We start from the raw sequence: 20,449 nt of genomic DNA on the forward strand, positions 1-20,449 counted from the left end.
AATAGCCACTATAGCCTAAGATTTATCGTAAGGTTTACAAAATAGACCTTAACGACTTATTTGGTTGATTAGGAACCAAAGTAAAATCCGTCGCCTTTCCCTCACGTGACGAACACTGAAAGGTTTCATAGAAGTAGCGACGCAACCGGCATCCTCTTATATAAGCGGCTATCGTCACTCAGCGTGAGTTACTGGATCGCGAAGCGGTCAGATTCTGAGCTAGAATATCTTCAATAGCAATCGGCGATTTCGGATTCAGTGCTTTACTTTTGCAGACAAGAACAACGCGAAGTAAGGTATTTAAGAGCATAATTGAAGGCAAGACGCAGTCCACTTTTCTACACACCCAACATTCTAGTGTAAGTAGTGTCATGCGGTAAATACAACGAAGGTAGATTCGTGACAATTTGCTCAATTTACAAGACTGTCTACAACTTTGTTGTCTATAGGAGTGTCTATGCATTCTTCACTGTTGATTAAAAATTGGTTATACGTTTTTTCTTACTTGCAGCATTCACGCAACGTATTCGAAACATGACTTGGATCGAATAAACATTGTTTATTAAAACACCTTCCTCTGCGACCTTAAGATGGACCAGAAGACACTTGAAGATGGCTTTACAGCATTTTGCGGTTCAGTGTTTTGGGTGAGTATTGCAGTCCTAAATAGGAGTTCAACATGGCCATAAACAAACTAATTCTAGATATTCTATGCATAATCATGTTTTGTCGACCATCCTTGCAAAGGGACGTTATATGGTGACTGTAACTGCAACTTGTTTTATCATCAGCTAGCATAAGGAAAACAATAATTTCTTTACTAATCTGTTCTTTTCCAGGGCTGGTCTTGCAAATTGACAACTAGCAATAAAATTAGCATTACGAAAGGTTGAGAGGGATTAGTATGTGCTTATGTAGTAGTGTCATAAGAATCCAATCTTTTGAAGTGTTGAGTTTGGTTATTGGTGTACTACGCTAAAGAAATATTCATCATAGACAAGCAAACAAATGAATACTTCTTGGCATATTCCTTAGATGTCTAAGCTTTTCACATCACAAAGAACTGATACACACTCGAGATTGCAACTGCTTCATAACACACACTTACCGATTGTATAAGCATATATTACTTCAAAGCAATAAAGTAGTCTCTCATTAGTTTTGTCTTTGCCACTTACGTAGCTCAAATTTGGTTTAAATGCATGATTGATGCACTGGATTGAGTTCCTTGCAAATTTCACAACAGTGTAACATGCATAGTTTTTCCACAATGAGTGTCAACTAGACAATGGGCTGCCAAAACCAAACTAACTGCTATAGTTTCAAGGATTGGGAGCACAAGCGGGAATTTTAAAGCATATATGTTCGAGGTTTACCTTTTTTGCGAGGGGCATCATATCCTTGTGATTGGTGACACAAAGTGATCAAGCATTCGCTACAACTCTATATAAAATTGCTATTTTTTGATAACGCAATCTCTAGTTTTATTTTGGCTATTATTTAATTATTATTATTATTGTTATTGTGTTAGTTTTGTTTAAACTAGAGTTCTGTTTTCATTGTTATTATTATTATCATTGTCGACAGCTCTTGAAAACAAAAAACCTGCTAACAGAATTAACCGTTAAGACATGATTTAGGAAGAGAGCTGGTACTTACATTATCAGCATGAACAGCCCTTTATTAATTTTCACTATTATTTACTAAAATTAGCCTTGACATTTGTATACATTTTTCCAGTTGAATCTTATCTAGGGTCCCTTTTATTGCAAAGTAGTCTAAAACCAAACTCTTAACATTAATTTTGGTGAAGTTTTTATGATTACAAACATTCTGCCAGTGCCTGTAGCCCGTCTTGCATTTATCATTTTATCACAACTGCGCTCACAACTACGCAGACACTTGTAGCCATTTCAAGCATTACTAGCGACTGATAAGTAGGATGTGGTTGCTGGAAAAAGTGGGGTATTGCTGCTTTGCATGCGAACTGGTGCGACATTTTCTTAAACACAGACATGATATATCTGTAGATATTGTCTTTGCTATGAGCTAATAATCTGATGCTACAACGTTGGGTCGAGAAGTGTTAAGCGCTGAGTTACATAACTCTCAGTTGATCGCTGTTACCCATGTAAAAAATGCCGATACGACAGCCCCCAAGTAAATACGACAGCTCCAAGTAAACACGCTAAATCAAATGCAGCCATTCTGTCAAAGTGCAAACAACTGGTCTCTCCGTTATATAATAGCAATTTACAAAACTATTCTGTATCGGCCTGACCTAGTCTCAGTTATTGACTAGTTTACATAGTCTGAGAGGGACAACTGAATAATGATGATGTAACTCCAGCAGTCAGTCTTGGTCATGTCTAAGTCCAGTATACGATAGCAAGAATATTCTAGAAGATAATGTGATCCAAGCTTGATAAGGTTTAGATGTTGGGCTTCTCCGAGTTCAGATTATCCAGTGTTACTCTGATTAGTCTGCTAGCTAATATTCCGGCCACCGGAATATTAGCTAGCACAAAGATACCTCTCATCAATGGAAAGTTGTATTTCTGTGAATATTTACTGAAGTAATTGCTGATAGCCTTGTAAAGTGATCAATATGTTTGGGCAAAGTCCGTTTATGCTAGAAGGTTCTGTAAGCAACTTGACAATCTATGATCATTCGCTGTCAAAATCATTACGTGTAAACAACAAGCTAACCATTCATGTGGATTTAGTTGAAGTGATCTGTTAGGGTCAAATAGACATAATTGGGCGGTTTACACCAGGACGCTATTAGAGTTGCTTCCAGCCGACAAACTTGGTTTGGTGTAAGACGAGAAACAGTTGTAAAATAGCTTTGTCACACTCGCCAACACAAAATCGGTAAAATTGTGCATACTGTACGTTTGTCCGTTTTTAACGGACCAAGTATTAGTTCTTCCATACTGACCAAGATTTCAAGTGGTTAAATACTCTGCTATAGACCAGTGGTATAAGCATGTGATCAGACGAATTGATCACAACAATTGCATCTCAAGCTTACGGAGTATATATCCACAGTAAAGTAAGCAATGCTACAGCAAATCCTATCTTTGAAAGCCCCATCATTTGTAAATCAATCTGTTGTCCATGAACAACTCTACCTGCTAGGGTTGATGCGCTTGATAAAAAGTTTGCCCATATTTACTTGTTTGTTGTAATATTATTGCTACCTTGATTTACAGGATATGAACCAATTGCATAAAACATGTACCAATTGTTTTAAAAATATCATTGCTAGCTGCTTTAACAATCTTCCACCTAATATCTGTTCTGTTAGCAGAGAAAGCCATTTGTTTGATTTTAGTGGCTAGCTGTTACCTTTTTTTTGCTTTATTATTGCTGTGTGGTATAATTTGAAAAAAAACATTTCTTTCCAGAATGAAATTATTGCCAACGAAGTAATATATTTATTTACAGAATACCACTCTAACGTGGAACACGACAGCAGAGGGAAACAACACTGCGCCGGACTTCACCACCTGCTTCCAGCAGACGGTCACATCATGGGTCCCATGTGGCTTCCTTTGGCTAACTCTGCCATTCTATCTCTACTATCTTGCATCTGCAGACAACTCTCTCAGACAAAACCTGACCGGCTTTACAGCCACAAAATCTGTATGTAATTTTTCCTTTGTCTCTATGTTTTGAGAAAGAGCGGGTATGTCTTTTTGGAACTAATTTTACTAGGTAATGTATAGTGCTTAGAATATTTTGTTGTTAGAAATTTTCTTTTGAAAGGCAGGCGCCGCATCTCAAACTAAACCCTTGAAAAATAAAAATCATCAGTCGACTGTGTTTTTATGTTAAGACATAGACGATAAGCCCAATCGGATGTGTCATTTATTAGTAACAAATTTGGTGGTTACTTTTCATTTATCAGCTTTTCATGTTGTCTATCAGTTGAAAATGAAATCACAAGCATGTAAAATCGGAAAATAAAACAGACAAAAGATGTTACTTTTTGCGATGGCAACGATTTTTTGGCAATTGCCATTGGATCATTTAATGTTAGCCCATACAATCTCTGCTTTTTTGTACATTATTGCTGTATGTCTGCTGAAAATGCTTTTCATCGATACTCTTTGGTTTGAGTTCATGTGGCAACTCACTATAAAGTCGATGGTTCTTGGTTGCTTTTGAGGCTCTGCCAAGACGTGAATAGTACTCAAGGGATGAATGTACTTTCCATTATACAGTCTACTGATTTACAGGCTTATTTAGTATGAAGGATGGTCTCTGGAATGCATAGAATTTAGGCCTACAGAACTACTCTGTGTTAGTACTGCATTACTTGTTCACTGTTCAACATACTGTACAGAAAAGCCGCATGAATTATGAGTGAAGATAAGCCGTTGTTCCATCTAGTGCTCTGCTAATCGCATTGCTGGCAGCCAGCCATCGTCCTTATCAACAGCTTGTCGGTGGTTTATGTGTGACAAACTGTACTTGCAAAGCATGATGACATCAATGACTATGCAAAATTGAATTGTTTTGCAGTTTCTAACCTCTATAGGCTGGTTCACACTATGTCGCCGTATCTCGGCGATATAGTGCCAACCAGCCTTTACAAAGTTTTCTTTAGGAAGCTTTGAAAAACTTTTCATTCGGCATTCATCATCGATTATGTGAACCGAGCCGATAGCATCGACGAAGCAATGCGGATATGCCGGAGAAGTTTGCAGCTGTCAAACTTTCCCATATTTTACCGAGCATCGACGACAGACTGTATATTGTGAACCATTTCGGCGGTAGTAATTCACGGTCATGGATAGCGTGATTTATTTATTTCCATTTATGATAGTTGCTGCGGGCCTATTATTTGATTTGAGCACGCGAAAACATCGAGGTTGCTTCGCGGAAAAAAAAAAAAACTACGCATCACCAAGTATTTGCTGATGCAAATGTGGACGGGTTTGTGATAGTTTGAACATTGTTATCGTCGATGATCACCGAAGTATTGTGGCATCAACGCCAGCATACATTGATACAGTGTGAACCAACCTTTAATTGCCTAACATAATCCTCCACATGTTCAACTTGTATAATTAGCCACTTATGTTTCATAGGCTCAGCTCTACACCTATAAATAAATACTTACACGCCATCATGCAGAACAAAATAAATATATTCATTTGCAATCAGTTTATATTATTCTGAAGTTGAATCTCGCTACTTGCATCGATTCATTCATAGTTCTTGTTATTTGGCAACGCTCATTATGTAATGTTGTTCGGCCCAAATGTGTTTGCCTTTAGTTGATGTATTTTATCTGCCAAACAAAAATGTCACTCCTAAATGTTTTTCAGAGCAACCATGCAATTCACATGTGTTATTTCTAGACTCAGGGTTTTCCAGTGTCACACGTGTCTCTTTGCCGGGCTGAACCAATCCTGGTGATTTGATGATGAAACAAACAAGCTGAATAGTTCATTAATCTTGCTTAGTATGCAGATTTACCTAGAAAGGCTAACAAGAAGTAATAGTGTGCACTAGTCAATAGTAGTTGAGAGTAGCAAGTACTAGTCAATAGTAGTTGGGAGTAGCGAGTACTAGTCAATAGTAGTTGGGAGTAGCGAGTACTAGTCAATAGTAGTTGGGAGTAGCGAGTACTAGTCAATAGTAGTTGGGAGTAGCGAGTACTAGTCAATAGTAGTTGGGAGTAGCGAGTACTAGTCAATAGTAGTTGGGAGTAGCGAGTACTAGTCAATAGTAGTTGAGAGTAGCGAGTACTAGTCAATAGTAGTTGGGAGTAGCGAGTACTAGTCAATAGTAGTTGAGAGTAGCGAGTACTAGTCAATGGTAGTTGAGAGTAGCGAGTACTAGTCAGTGGTAGTTGAGAGTAGCGAGTACTAGTCAATGGTAGTTGAGAGTAGCGAGTACTAGTCAATAGTATTTGGGATAGCGAGTACTAGTCAATAGTAGTTGGGAGTAGCGAGTACTAGTCAATAGTAGTTGGGAGTAGCGAGTACTAGTCAATAGTAGTTGGGAGTAGCAAGTACTGGTCAATAGTAGTTGGGAGTAGCGAGTACTAGTCAATAGTAGTCGGGAGTAGCGAGTACTAGTCAATAGTAGTCGGGAGTAGCGAGTACGAGTCAATAGTAGTTGAGAGTTATGAGTACTACTTGATAAGCGTTTGGAGAATGTATTAAAACTCAGTCTAGCTTTACAATTCCAAGTGCTGCAAAACCTATTGTAAGGCTAGGACTCCTTGTAAACAAATATTGTGAGTGTATCTATTAAAAACCACTATATTCACTATTTTTAAATAGTTGCGGAATTAACCATTTCATTCCCAACCAAATCCGAGTGGTTTTATTACCTTCTGCCTTTGGATATGGCATGCACACAGTACATTATATCCATGTTTTTTACACACATATGTCCAAACATGTTTATGTCCATACATAATTATGCGTAAGCATATATATATATATGTAGGCCTACACTCTTATGTTCACATCTATGTACACGCGCCTGTATGCACATATAATTGTGCACCTATATTTGTACACGCACACGAGTTTCATGGTTGTTACCATTCATCAGGTATAACTGAAGTTTCAGTTATACCTGATGAATGGTAACAACCATGAAACTTTAAGCAATAAATAGTTTTCAAGGTTTATAGTTCTTAATACATTTTATATACACATGCACCCATATATTAGTAAGAATACATTGGTATAATGTAACCATATATATGCGTGTTTTGGTACTCGAGGCAACATACAAAGAATCTCATCAGATGGGACATGCAGCAATCAGTCGTCCCATATGTATACATCAACTAGAATTTATCTTCTACACACCCCATTCATTGACTTGCAGTTGACATGGTAAATACTCTATCAATGATTGGCGAATGAATTCATCAGAATATTTTTAGCATACATTGAATCCAGAAAGCGTTTGATCATTTTTGTGGCATACCGAAATTGAACCAATTATAAAGATCTCCAGCTGTAAACACTTACTGATGTATCGCTATTTGTGAGTTTGTCGATTGTCAAAAGACCATACCAAACTCGATTTTCGTGTACAACAATCAGAATGAAGTTGCTGTTTCTCATACACGATTGAAAGACAAACCCATGATGTGTACCTCGAATGGGTACCTTTGATATTAACCAATCCAAAAGCACCTTTGATTAATGCCATCTATAAATGTACCTTACATTTTTTATATCCGCTGGCAGATGCTGTCAGTGCTTGCTATACTTATTGGCAAGTACAGTCTATACTTGCACACATTTTCGCAATACGACGTACAGTATTATAGCAAAGAATTTTTGAAAAGTAAAAGACCTCCTTACCGAGCAATCATGCATTAGAATAAAAATGACTGAGCATGATGCAATTCTAGTTCAACTATCACAAGGTCCTATGATCGCTAGTAATTGCAGATTAGTGGTTAGTAAAGTAGAAGGGAATTTTGCAAGGAATTCTGTAGAATGGTCCAGAATTCAGAGTGCCAATCATTGTGGTGATTAAGCATATTTGAGCAATTGGAAATTTCTCTTTATTGTTCTGAAAAGTAAACATCACCCTCTTTTGATAGTAAAATTAAAATCCTTTTAGCAATCTAGAACTTCATATTTTTCTATAAAAATATATTTTATACATATTGGTGTTTCCATCACATCCCTTGCAAATTATTACAGTTTTCATAATTCTCTATAGTCAGTGTTAGCACTTATCCGGTATTGGCTTATTTCAGGTGACCCAGATTTTACCGTATTTGATCCAAGTTATATTTGCTTTGTGTTGACTGTGCACACACAAGCGTAGCGTCACCTTTCCACCTGAGCCAAGACTAGTGCGACTCTGCAAACAGTTTATCATTCTTAATAAAAGCTATTCATGACCTAGAATTGCTCACTGCATCGTAATGTTTACGGTCTCCCTTATCAGACTTTTTAGATTCCCTCCGCATAGGGTGTATGTAGTGGGGTACACATTCTTTGTTTGGGTTTTAATCGTCTGTTTCTCACAAGTTTAGGAGTTTCTGTTTTGATTTGGAGAGGTAAAGGTGGCAATAACGAAGTTGGATCGGAATCGGGTCAATATGGACGCGTCAATTATATCGCATCAATATGAATTACTTTGACCCCAAATTATTTGGCACCCCACAATTTGATGACGCTTTTCACTACTACCCTGGCAGTTGAATGCTTCGTGAGAGATCGTCAGGCATAATAACTAATGAAATGCAGCACGGTGATTGATGCAGTTGCCGAGCGCTAGTCTACCAAGTCAAAAGCTGAGAGTTCAAATCCCATTGAAAGCAATATCTTTTTAATCTCAAAGTTTTTTCGAACAGAAGGCCACGCCTCTAGTTATATTAAAGATTACTGGCCGACGTACTACTCATATTGCTACGCCGGAATCACTTTTAGAATTCAGTTTTAACTTTCAGTTTAATGAATTTTTTTCACCCATCAGCAACTATGGAAGAAACAAAATGGAGCAATAGAGATAAACCATAAAACACTGTGTTGTAATTTGTAGTACTATAGGCTTAGTTTTTAATCAATATTTTAGTATAGAAATTGTGTGAGATGATGAACGCATTTAAATATTGTAGTGTAGCTCGCATTTTTGTCGAAATCAAGGTTTGAACATTTTCCTAGTTTAATTAAATTGATAAGTAAGAATAACAATCTTTGCTATAATTAAGAACTCTGTCTGTCCAAAGCAACACTTGGAGCTTTAAGAAAAAATATCGCTCGGCATGAAACTCGAAGTCGAATATACAAATGTCATCTGCCCCACTCGATCACCTTGCCACAACCAAGAATGATTGTGCAAATATTTATTACACACGCCTATTTCTCTCAACACACAGTACCGCCAGGGTACTTGTACTAGTATATAATAATATTTGCATTTAATATAAAAATATCTATTTTTGTTCTAAGTCAAACTGATTTTTTATTCCGGCCATAAGCTGTACGAGGTAAAAAACTGTTACCGCACTAGAACCGAGTTGGATATGGTCTGCTGACAGTTAATATGCTCCTACGTGTCAGTGCATCGTTGACAGCTGCCCTGCCTAGCACAAGTTGCAATCCGTGCATTATGTGGAATGGATCTAAATTATCTAAAACGGATTTATTTTATCTTATCAAAGTTGAAACAATTTTTTGTCATTCTGGTTTTCGTTTCAATACAAATTTATACAAACTCATTAATATTACTGTCAGTTTTGTATTTGTGATGATTTTATTGCGATGGGCTAACAAGAGAGCGAGACTCTAGCAATGAACGAGTCGATTGAGCTTTTAGCACTAAAGACGGTACTGGAATATGGAATCATAGCAGTTCTGTTGCTTGGTTATTGTATAGGCATGTATTGGTGTGTCATTAAAATATCTAGTCTGAAATACTTTACGAACAACTAATATTTGTAACTGACAATAGCCAGCTACGTTACGGTATAACAAGTGTGCTTAGTTGATGCTAGAATCCTTGTATTGAATTTATTGACTAATCAATAACATTAATGTTATGTCGTTTAGAGGTACATGGGAGGATAACTCTGAATTTATGGATTTGTGTATGCCTCAATTATCGCTCTCTGCATGCATGTTTCATGCAAGATGTATTTCGTGTGTACTCGAGAGAAGTATGTTTGAGGGATATCCGGGTAATCTTGGCATTAACCCTGTTTTTCTATAATGTACGACATGTTGTTTCTATCGATCTGGTGATGAATATTATCTCCCTTGCATGTCTATTTCTTTGCTCTAAGTATGGCTTCCCCTCCTGTTATTTTCCATCAATATAGGCTTTGGTGTTTTGCAGATACTTCCTATAGTGTTTGTACCAGGTTCAGCATTATAGTCTGGTGCTCACTTGCGGCTTCAACTCTGTTACCAATAGATATTTGTTAATAATTGTTAATATTTTGTTAATACCATTTATTTGAAATGAAGTTATATATTTATACGGTAGATATATAGACATTTATATATGAATATCTATTTATATGTAAACAAAAGAACATTTCATTGCCATTTATGCTGAGAAAGCATTTATTCTATACCCATTGTATTGCAGGTTGGCACACCCTTCTCCTCCAATGGTAGGCTTCATTAATGCACTTTAGGAGTTGTCTCCTGTTTGCATATTTTCTTTTAGTCATGTGCTAATGTAATTAAATAGCTAGTCTTAAAAAAATACATATTTTTAAATATAGCTTTCTGGGAAATTGTCTCTTTTTTTCCTTGACACAAAAAGTTCAATTTGTGAGGAATAAGTATCCCTAGCGACTGTCTGATGAGGTATGAAGTTTATTTGTAACTATAACGCTGACAGCCTCCTGCGCCGTGAATGATCGTCATGTGTAGTATGTGCACAATTAGCCTATTCAGTTAAGACTGGAAGATGATCAAGTGGCACAGATGGTTGCGCGCTAGGCTTGGCATCAAAATACCCAGGTTCTATTCTCATGTCGGGAAATTTTTCTTTTAACTCTTTTAGCCTTGGCTTCGAACAGACACGATTCTCATGATAGTAAAGATTATCTTCCTTGCATAGCCTGTGCTCCTAATTGTTGTCTTCTTCTTTTAAGATAATCGCCGTACTACTAGCGGGCGCTTCACTGTTTGACCTTGGCTACACGGCATCTGTGCGGTATTTTGATACTGACACCAGCAGCTATCTCTACATTCCTCCGGTGGCGTACCTCACCTCTGCACTCAGTGCGGTTACTATGGTAAGCTGTCTACTCAGTGGATCTCTATAGATAGTCACTGGCTATAACTCAGTCAGTCATTAAGACACGCCCCTCATCACTCATAGTTTGAGAGGCCGTCCCTCAAGTCCAGTTGGTCATAAACGGTAGCCGCCTTAATTGCTTATTGGTAAGGTAGAGCTGAATTGGCCTTTGCTGTCAAAAATGTGAGATGAGAAACAGTCCAATTTGGTATATGTCATAACACACTATATGTACACAAAACATGTAATAAAAAACCCATTATTTGGTGAGAAACAAACTGAAACTATGTTATTTTTTAGTTGGTCGCTGCTCTCCTCGTGCAGTACTACAGGGTGAGGGGTCAGTTTACGAGTGGGATTCTCTGGATATACTGGTGCCTCTGGGCACTGGGCTCGGCTGTACCGCTATACTCACAAATAGTTCATGTCACCCAGGTAAGACAACTCCAGTGGATGTGGACAGAAACAGGCTGCTTATCTGTTACTTTAATCAATCCTTTGCTGACAAAGTTACATGTATTTCTAAAGATTTATTCAAGATATATATTATATATATTATATTCCTTCCTGTATTGTTTTTAAAACTTGAATGATACTTATTATAGTAGCTGTAACTTTTGAAAAGACGCTTCTAGCTCGAGAGAAGCATCATGCATAATTTGCAAACATTCATTAGTTCATAATCTGTCAAAGATTTGATTATGCATACTGCCATGATGTATTAACCAATGTAACAAATTCCTGTGTAAAAATGTTGACCGTGCTGTCGAAACATAATTGAAAGTTGGTGCTATAGTGAATTTAATGTCATGAATGTCTCATAGAGTAGCGTGGGTAATAGAATATTTACCTAATGAATTTGAGTAACTTACCTGGAAAGCTAGATTTTTACTAAAATCTTTACTAAAACTATTCCCGTGTTTTGGGCCAGCTTAACAATCATTACAGTCAACAGTGCTAGTTATTAACCCCAAGCAAGAGCATTAATATCTTAACCAATGTAATGACCAATGAATCCATTGTGTTCCGTGTAGTTTACTGGTTAAGTTCGCTGCCTCTAGATCTGAAGGTCCTGAGATCAAATCCTGTACCGTGCGGATATTCTCATCCCTAGATTTTAATTGTTATTATTAGACACAGGACTGGACACAGGGTTTAACAAAAAGACAAACACCGAGATTTAGATCTATAGATTGAGAATACCAATTTCAAGCGTATAAACCGTTTTAAGGTTTTTTGTGCGATGTCATTACTATTCTGATTTATTGCAGACAGGGAGCAGTGATGATATGTTGATCAGCATCATAATAAACCATATCTTAGCACTTCAAATCTCGTCTTTATGCTGACTTTCTCAGTTATTGATGTATAATTGATTGATAATTGTATTATTGATGTATATCGTCTCACGAACACCAGACAAATCCTTTCATCATTATTCAGATTTTGGTGACACAACTAGCCTCTGCATATCGTAGGTAAAGGAAGTAGAGGATACAGCCCAGTTTACCATCTCCATCATTTACTTTACTCTTGTGCTTGTGGAGGTCATAATGGCCTGCATATCGGATGCTAGCGAGGATACGAGAGAGAGATTCAGGGTGTGTACCACAGTACAGTTTCTATATGAATCAAACTAGTTCTCAATCTATTTAGACCATCTAGATTTTGAGGTCTTGGAGACCTTTTTGGAAGCCTACCGTTTATAACAACCTAATCATTTCTTGTTTCTCAGCTATGTCAGGACAATACACTTGCTCACAACTCCAGACTGCCTCCTTATCTATTTTCTATATTTAGATTTAGAGATGAGCTTAGACAAAACCAGTAGATTTTATTAAAAAGTATCCGTATTTTTTTACGACATGCGATTGTTTTTGATGTATTAAGTGATCTGACTGCCAGGAGTTTAAACATTAAACTTGTAAAAACTTGAACGCTCATATTCAAACGAAAGTGCAGTGATGACATCTATAGTTGCACTTCGGCAAAGAGACCAGCGGAACGCTACCACTTGAACGCAATAGCCTATATTGTTGACAAGAGAGACAGGTAGTAGCGTAACTAGTGACATCATTATGTCACGAATGTTTCTTCTGAGCGTTTTAACTGCGATCAAGTTTTATCAATTTAATCTTGAAACATTCTGGTAATAAGATCACCTCAAACATCAAAAACAGTCGCAAAGGATTGAAAAATACTGATAATTTTTTATAAAATCTAAATTTTGGTGTAGGTTCTTCTTTAAGTATGTAGTTTGTTTTAACAGAGAAGGAAAGTATGTTTGTGTTATTGCTACTTAAGCCTGGTTCCCATTTAAGCTTCAAACACCGGCGACAGCACCGTGCGGCTATCAGCGATGAAATGTGAACCTACCCGTCGGGTACCGCCCAGTACCACTCAGGTTGCCGGCGGTCAACGCAAGAGTTTAGCGCTGTTCAAATTTCGCGAAGAGCCGCAGGCAAAACCATCCCAAAATGGTCTGTACAGGTGAAAGTCACCATTATTGAAACGGTGTGGCAAGCGAACACTTTTTATACGATTATTAGCGATGCAGCTTTATGTGAACAGAAGGCTTCGAGCATAGCGTCGCAAGCGTTTTGCTGCGCAAGATTACCGCCGAGGTCTCGCAATCGATATGGGAACCAAGCTTACCTACCTTGCATTTGCCCTGATTTGATTCGAATAACGTGTTTGCTGCACTGTTGGATTAGATTATTCATTTTGCCTACGTCTCATTACAAATTAAATTGTTTTACGGTTTACCACACCATATATTTATTATTAATGACAAGAGCTGATGATCGTAGAGGAGTGGAAGCCTCCAATTCGACTTGCTTTTTGTATCGATTGAGGTTATCACCATGTTTGCAGGACACATGTCCAGAGTTCCTTGGCTCTTTCTCCGCTTACATCACATATGATTGGTTCACTCCGACTGTTGTCCTTGGTTACAAGAAAAGTCTTGAACAATCTGACCTTTGGAAGCTCGGGCCTCGTGACATAAGCAGTGGCCATCTACCCGCCTTCGAGGCCGACTGGAAGGCAGCTGTCGCTGACTGGAGACACAGGTAACCAGGACCTGTGATATTTGCTGTATTGCCATTTTATTACCCAGACCTCTCCCTCAATACCACTGAAATGTGGATCACACTCCAGATCTGAACCCATAGTTTTTGTTTGGTGAATGTCACAGTTAACCAAATTAATGTCCAGTTGATTAATGCCCAGTTAATTTGCCCTTTCAGGGCATGTACTTAATGCCACATGCCTGCTGCCATGACTGCTGCCATTGAACAGGAAAAACAATGCCATTGTTCGAGCCATTGAAAGAGTCCAATCATAAAGCTCTTAGACATTCACCGCTATTTTGATCTTTTAAGGGTTTTTCTTCATCCAGAAACTAAATATTTTATTCTGAAGGCTTCTTATAGTTTATTCTTCCATATATCATTCAACTAAAGGATCCGTAATTCTTGAAGATTTCAACTGGTGCTTGTGATATTTCTTTTTATCAAGAACAGCCGTTTAAATTTAGCACGGGCGGTTAATGCGCAGTTTGTATTCTAATGCAATTTTGGTTAAAAACTAAACCTTTAACACCGGTTGCTATTAGAAATCTAAATATAAATGCCCCCAAATCAAGAGCCACTAACATTGTGAATCATAGCTATGAACAACTAAATAGAATGAGAACTAAATAAAATGCACTTGGCTGTTTGTTTCATAGACTTACTGACATTTCAGGACAACAATCAACTACAATTTATCAAATTTTATGACCTGCGATCTTCTCTGATTAGTCGGCATTTCTTTCTAAATTAAACCAAATAAAATACTTTGGAGTCCTTTCTGATGACAAGTTGTTCTTCAAACAGCGCATAATTGGAATATGTTGATGCAAAGACTTAAACGAACCTAAAACTTAATCTTTCGTTTACAGAGCCGTCTGCGTACCAGCTCTGGAATTTGCATCTTATATTTGATCTTCCCACATAGTCAAATCTATGTATTTGCTTAGGTTTATTAATCATAAAGCTTTTAAAGATGAGGTTGCGCCAAATTTGAGTTGATTTTAAAAGAAAGTATTTTTTTTGTCTATTTGTTGATATTTCGTTTGTTGTGTTAGGCGATCTCATTGTCAAGATATTTGAAGATTCAAATCGAAAAAAATTGATTGCGGTAAAAATTCTCAGGCCAAAATGACTTGCTCAAAATGATGTAACGAGTGATACAACCTGTCTCTATCTCTCGTATTCACATCAGCTATTGCGATAAGTCTAGTCCTACGCGGCTCTATTGGCATATATTTTATTTTGCATTTGCTCATGTTGGCTAGGAAAAATTTTAAATCTAGCTACAGATACATTATTATGAATGTCTCAAACACCTCAAATAGGGGAAATTAAATCTTGTCATATTAGCTTTCTCTAAATGCTGTGTAAACATCTGAGTACCGATTACGATTCTGCCGGTCTACAGTAATTAGGTCGTCGAGTTAACTTATTTCATCGCGGCTTTTGTATCAGTTAAGTTCTCAGTTGCTACACACACTGGAAACTAGCTACTAAATAAAATAAGCATGCCGCCATCTTTGGAAATAATATGTTTGAATATATGGCGAAACCAACTGCATCCCAAAAAGTCATGTATAGTCAGCGTTATCTAGTCATTATCAGTATCAATTTGTAGAAAAAATTTACTGGTCACATTTGATTAGTTAATTCAAGTACAAAACAAATGATTTTATGAGTTGACTGAAATAGGGAATGCAAAACAACATCAATTTCTTTGAAATCAATTAACCCACTTATTCTGGCAAAGGATTACTAAAGCCATTTTTGCACCTGGTTAGCGGTTTTTGGACTCAGCTGTTTTCACTTACTAGGGTGGAGCATAAAATTTTTTGAACTTATTATTTAGTCCGTTGGAGTTGAGTCGAGCTATGCAGAAGTACCTGCCAATACAGCTGTGATTACACTTAATAAATCCATCTATCAGAGAAGATTTCAGCACAGATAGCAACGGGGCTATGATGTATTCAATATGTTCTGCAAATCATGTTTTGCATTGTCTTCAACAATATCATTTTATTATATAACTTTTACAAGCCAAAAATTTTTCGTCGCAGCATAAAGTTTTTATTAACACCATTCATCCAAGTCGTGGCCATTCACATAGTTTCAGCTCATATAATAGGACAAATTAATCTACTGCAGCAAATTCAAACAAAACATATTATGGTTTGTGCAGCACACATTCGTGTCTCTTTTTCCCATTTATGGGAGTTTCAAGACCGACACGACTGCTCCCCTAGTGAACCACATAAACATCCTGTGACAATAAAGCAAATGTCATTCATATATATGTCGTTCTAACGCGTATCTACTGAGAGCTTTCAATTTGAGAGTTAGATAGATTGCCAGTGTAATTTTAAAAATGAATAAATAATTAATAAAAGCATAAATATGCAAAGCCAACAATTTGAAGCTTTCTGGGAGTTGAAGATGAGCATTGATCAGTCGATGTTCCTCACTTTCTACTAGGGAGAAATGAACATAAATTTTAATCATCAATCTAATTTACTAACTAAAAATGCCAAAGAAAATTTAACCAAATGTTATAGCTAGGTGAAACGATAAAAAGTTGTGAAACAATTAAAAAGTTATGAAACGATGATTCGTGGAGAGCAAAAAGTTATAATTTTACTCATTAGTACTAAAATTCATTTACCCATGAGTACTAAAATTATTACCGTTAGTTTGGAATATATGTAAAAGATACTCAAAGTTAAAGATAAATTTACCTCCATTCTCTTATCTTTCTCTGCAGCATAACGCTGTTGATGCCTGTCAGCTCTAACCATAACCTGTCTGCCACAATCTTTAATCACCTGACGCTCAGAAAACTTTGAGTCACCTTCGCTGAACTAAGCATGGTTACAATTCTGTTGTTCGTCAATAAAACGTGCCGATGCAGTAATTCAGTAAATTAACGATGTCAATTAAAGCAGTAAATTAAATATCGATGTTGATGCGCGTAGCTACTAGAATCTACTACGAGACGATGCGCATAACTGACTAGTAATAGAGTAAAATCCCTAACATCGAGAATCTTCGAAATCACAGACAACCCGTTTTACAAGCGATAATATTTAATATGACCTATATAAAAATTTTGTGCTGATGATTGGCTAATGAAGAGATTTTATACTTTTCGCTCGTGAACTCTTTTCATATGTATCACTCGTTACGTCACGAATGAAGCACCCGCTAGAATCTGAGCTTTTTAAAAGATGGCCTCATTCAAACGCATGTCTCTGGACAGGGTTAGTCTACAAAGACAGAAATGACATCAAATTGTAGCTGATGTTTTAGCCTTTTATTGGTCTTAATTTCATTAAATCGACCTTTTTGACGCAACCACATCTTTAAATTGAATTTTAACTACAAAAAATATAGTCACATGTCCAGTCTGATGTGTACTAATAATTGAAAAATGTTAAGTGAAAAGTTAATGACCTCAATGTAAATCTTGTCCAATAGAGCTGCACTAAATACCAATAATTCTATAAAACATAATAGCATTCATCATACGCGTAGGAGTGTTATTGCTTGGCACATAAGCTCGGCTATCCAAAGAAACTCCAATAAGCTCCGCAGATTTTTGCTCAATCCAATGACGGACACTGGCTGTTCAGGTTCTGGCTCGTCATGGCTAATAGGGAAATGATATTCAACAGTTGTTATTAACCCTGAGTTCCATCTAGATTACATCCGAGTATGACTCTTTCACGGGCTGACAACGCTTTCAATTCATGTATTTGTGGCACGTAAATACAGTTAAGTTTATTGGTGCGGTTTCCAAACTCATTGCTTCAAATTATAATTATCACGCATTCCTAATAATATGCTGCTCTGGAATTTTAGTAGGGTATGATTCAAACACGGAATATAAGTTTGATAAAAATTATAACTTTTGTTGCAGCACTTCTGCTTCTGTATACGTTTCTCTCCTTGCAGGAATGAAGTTTTCAAGGCTGCTCACCCAGTCGCCCCACTGGTGGTCAATGAAACAGATGATGATACTGAGGCTATAATAGCCCCAGAGCCTAAAAAGCCTAAAGGGCCATCACTATCTCTCCTCAAAGTGGTAGCAAAACACTACGGACATATTGTGGCAGTGGTAAGTAATGCACTAGCTGCTCGCTTTTCATTCATGGTAGTTTCCTTTTTATTCCAGCTAGCTCTTTCAGTCTGTTTACTTTTGTTGGCTCGCCCAATACGCTTCACTGCTTTGGCAAATACACGAAACAAAATTCCAATCCTCTGGATTGTATACTTTGTACCCTCTTTTTGCAAAGAATCATCATTCTTTGCCTCAACATTTTTAAATTTCGCGAGTTGCCTTGGATCTAGTCATTTGTGGAAATGAAAGGGAACATTTAAAGTTTGGCTGAGTTTGAGCTATAGATTAGGGCATTTATGCACTGGAGCCTGGTAATGCTGTGTTCTCATTCATCCCCTAAGTGTATGGTTCTGAGCAACATGTTAATATAACCAAGGATTCTTATTGATGGTAAACCAAGCTTCTTGTAACCAAGAGGCAACAACCCTAAGCACTTTTCTTATTCTACTACTTTGTACTCAATCGTTATTGTTTGGATAACGATCTTTGGTGTTATCAAAGAAAGCATGAATTGAATGCATAAGCTTTGTCAATAATTAGTGGGGCGAGAAATGAAAATTATCATACTTACAATTTGATTGATTCCAATAGTGGTAGTGAGAGTAGCGCTCACACGTATTGCAGCAACAAGTGAATCAACTTTAATGTGCAATATCAACTTAATATGCAATATCAACTTAATATGCAATATCAACTTAATATGCAATATCAACTTGATGTGTAATATCAACTTGAGGTGCAATATCAACTTGATGTGCAATATCAACTTGATGTGCAATATCAACTTGATGTGCACTATCAACTTGATGTGCAATATCAACTTGATGTGCAATATCAACTTGATGTGCAATATCAACTTAATGTGCAATATCAACTTGATGTGCAATATCAACTTGATGTGCACTATCAACTTGATGTGCACTATCAACTTAATGTGCACTATCAACTTAATGTGCAATATCAACTTGAGGTGCAATATCAACTTAATGTGCAATATCAACTTAATGTGCAATATCAACTTGATGTGCACTATCAACTTGATGTGCACTATCAACTTAATGTGCACTATCAACTTGATGTGCACTATCAACTTTGTACCCTCTTTTTGCAAAGAATCATCATTCTTTGCCTCAACATTTTTAAATTTCGCGAGTTGCCTTGGATCTAGTCATTTGTGGAAATGAAAGGGAACATTTAAAGTTTGGCTGAGTTTGAGCTATAGATTAGGGCATTTATGCACTGGAGCCTGGTAATGCTGTGTTCTCATTCATCCCCTAAGTGTATGGTTCTGAGCAACATGTTAATATAACCAAGGATTCTTATTGATGGTAAACCAAGCTTCTTGTAACCAAGAGGCAACAACCCTAAGCACTTTTCTTATTCTACTACTTTGTACTCAATCGTTATTGTTTGGATAACGATCTTTGGTGTTATCAAAGAAAGCATGAATTGAATGCATAAGCTTTGTCAATAATTAGTGGGGCGAAAAATGAAAATTATCATACTTACAATTTGATTGATTCCAATAGTGGTAGTGAGAGTAGCGCTCACACGTATTGCAGCTACGAGTGAATCAACTTAATATGCAATATCAACTTAATATGCAATATCAACTTAATATGCAATATCAACTTAATATGCAATATCAACTTGATGTGCATTATCAACTTAATGTGCAATGTCAACTTAATATGTACTATCAACTTAATATGCAATATCAACTTAATGTGCAATATCAACTTGATGTGCACTATCAACTTGATGTGCACTATCAACTTGATGTGCACTATCAACTTGATGTGCACTATCAACTTGATGTGCACTATCAACTTAATGTGTAATATCAGCTTGATGTGCACTATCAACTTAATGTGCAATGTCAACTTAATATGTACTATCAACTTAATATGCAATATCAACTTAATGTGCAATATCAACTTGATGTGCACTATCAACTTGATGTGCACTATCAACTTAATGTGCACTATCAACTTGATGTGCACTATCAACTTGATGTACACTATCAACTTAATGTGCACTATCAACTTAATGTGCATTATCAACTTAATGTGCACTATCAACTTAATGTGTAATATCAACTTACTGTGCAATATCAGCTTGATGTGCACTATCAACTTGATGTGCAATATCAACTTAATGTGCAATATCAACTTGATGTGCAATGTCAACTTAATATGTACTATCAACTTAATATGCAATATCAACTTACTGTGCACTATCAACTTGATGTGCACTATCAACTTGATGTGCACTATCAACTTGATGTGCACTATCAACTTGATGTGCACTATCAACTTAATGTGTAATATCAGCTTGATGTGCACTATCAACTTAATGTGCACTATCAACTTAATGTGTAATATCAACTTACTGTGCAATATCAGCTTGATGTGCACTATCAGCTTGATGTGCGCTATCAACTTGATGTGCAATATCAACTTGATGTGCAATATCAACTTGATGTGCAATATCAACTTGATGTGCAATA

At 36.8% G+C, this 20,449-nt stretch overlaps 1 protein-coding gene across 1 annotated transcript in view; it reads left to right on the forward strand.

Moving 5' to 3' along the window:
• Window positions 1-220: 220 nt before the first annotated feature.
• The window catches only part of LOC137401586 (multidrug resistance-associated protein 1-like), a 61,019-nt gene continuing 40,790 nt past the window's right edge, over window positions 221-20,449 (forward strand). Inside the window, exons 1-8 of the mRNA XM_068088015.1 lie at window positions 221-359; window positions 512-647; window positions 3,451-3,648; window positions 10,607-10,750; window positions 11,053-11,187; window positions 12,231-12,353; window positions 13,627-13,823; window positions 17,775-17,937. Coding sequence (XP_067944116.1) covers window positions 591-647; window positions 3,451-3,648; window positions 10,607-10,750; window positions 11,053-11,187; window positions 12,231-12,353; window positions 13,627-13,823; window positions 17,775-17,937 — 1,017 coding nt within the window. The 5' untranslated portion in view covers window positions 221-359; window positions 512-590. The remainder of the gene's footprint in view (window positions 360-511; window positions 648-3,450; window positions 3,649-10,606; window positions 10,751-11,052; window positions 11,188-12,230; window positions 12,354-13,626; window positions 13,824-17,774; window positions 17,938-20,449) is intronic.

The sequence above is a fragment of the Watersipora subatra genome, chromosome 8, assembly GCF_963576615.1.
Source record: "Watersipora subatra chromosome 8, tzWatSuba1.1, whole genome shotgun sequence".
In the NCBI taxonomy this organism is placed as follows: Eukaryota; Metazoa; Bryozoa; class Gymnolaemata; order Cheilostomatida; family Watersiporidae; genus Watersipora; species Watersipora subatra.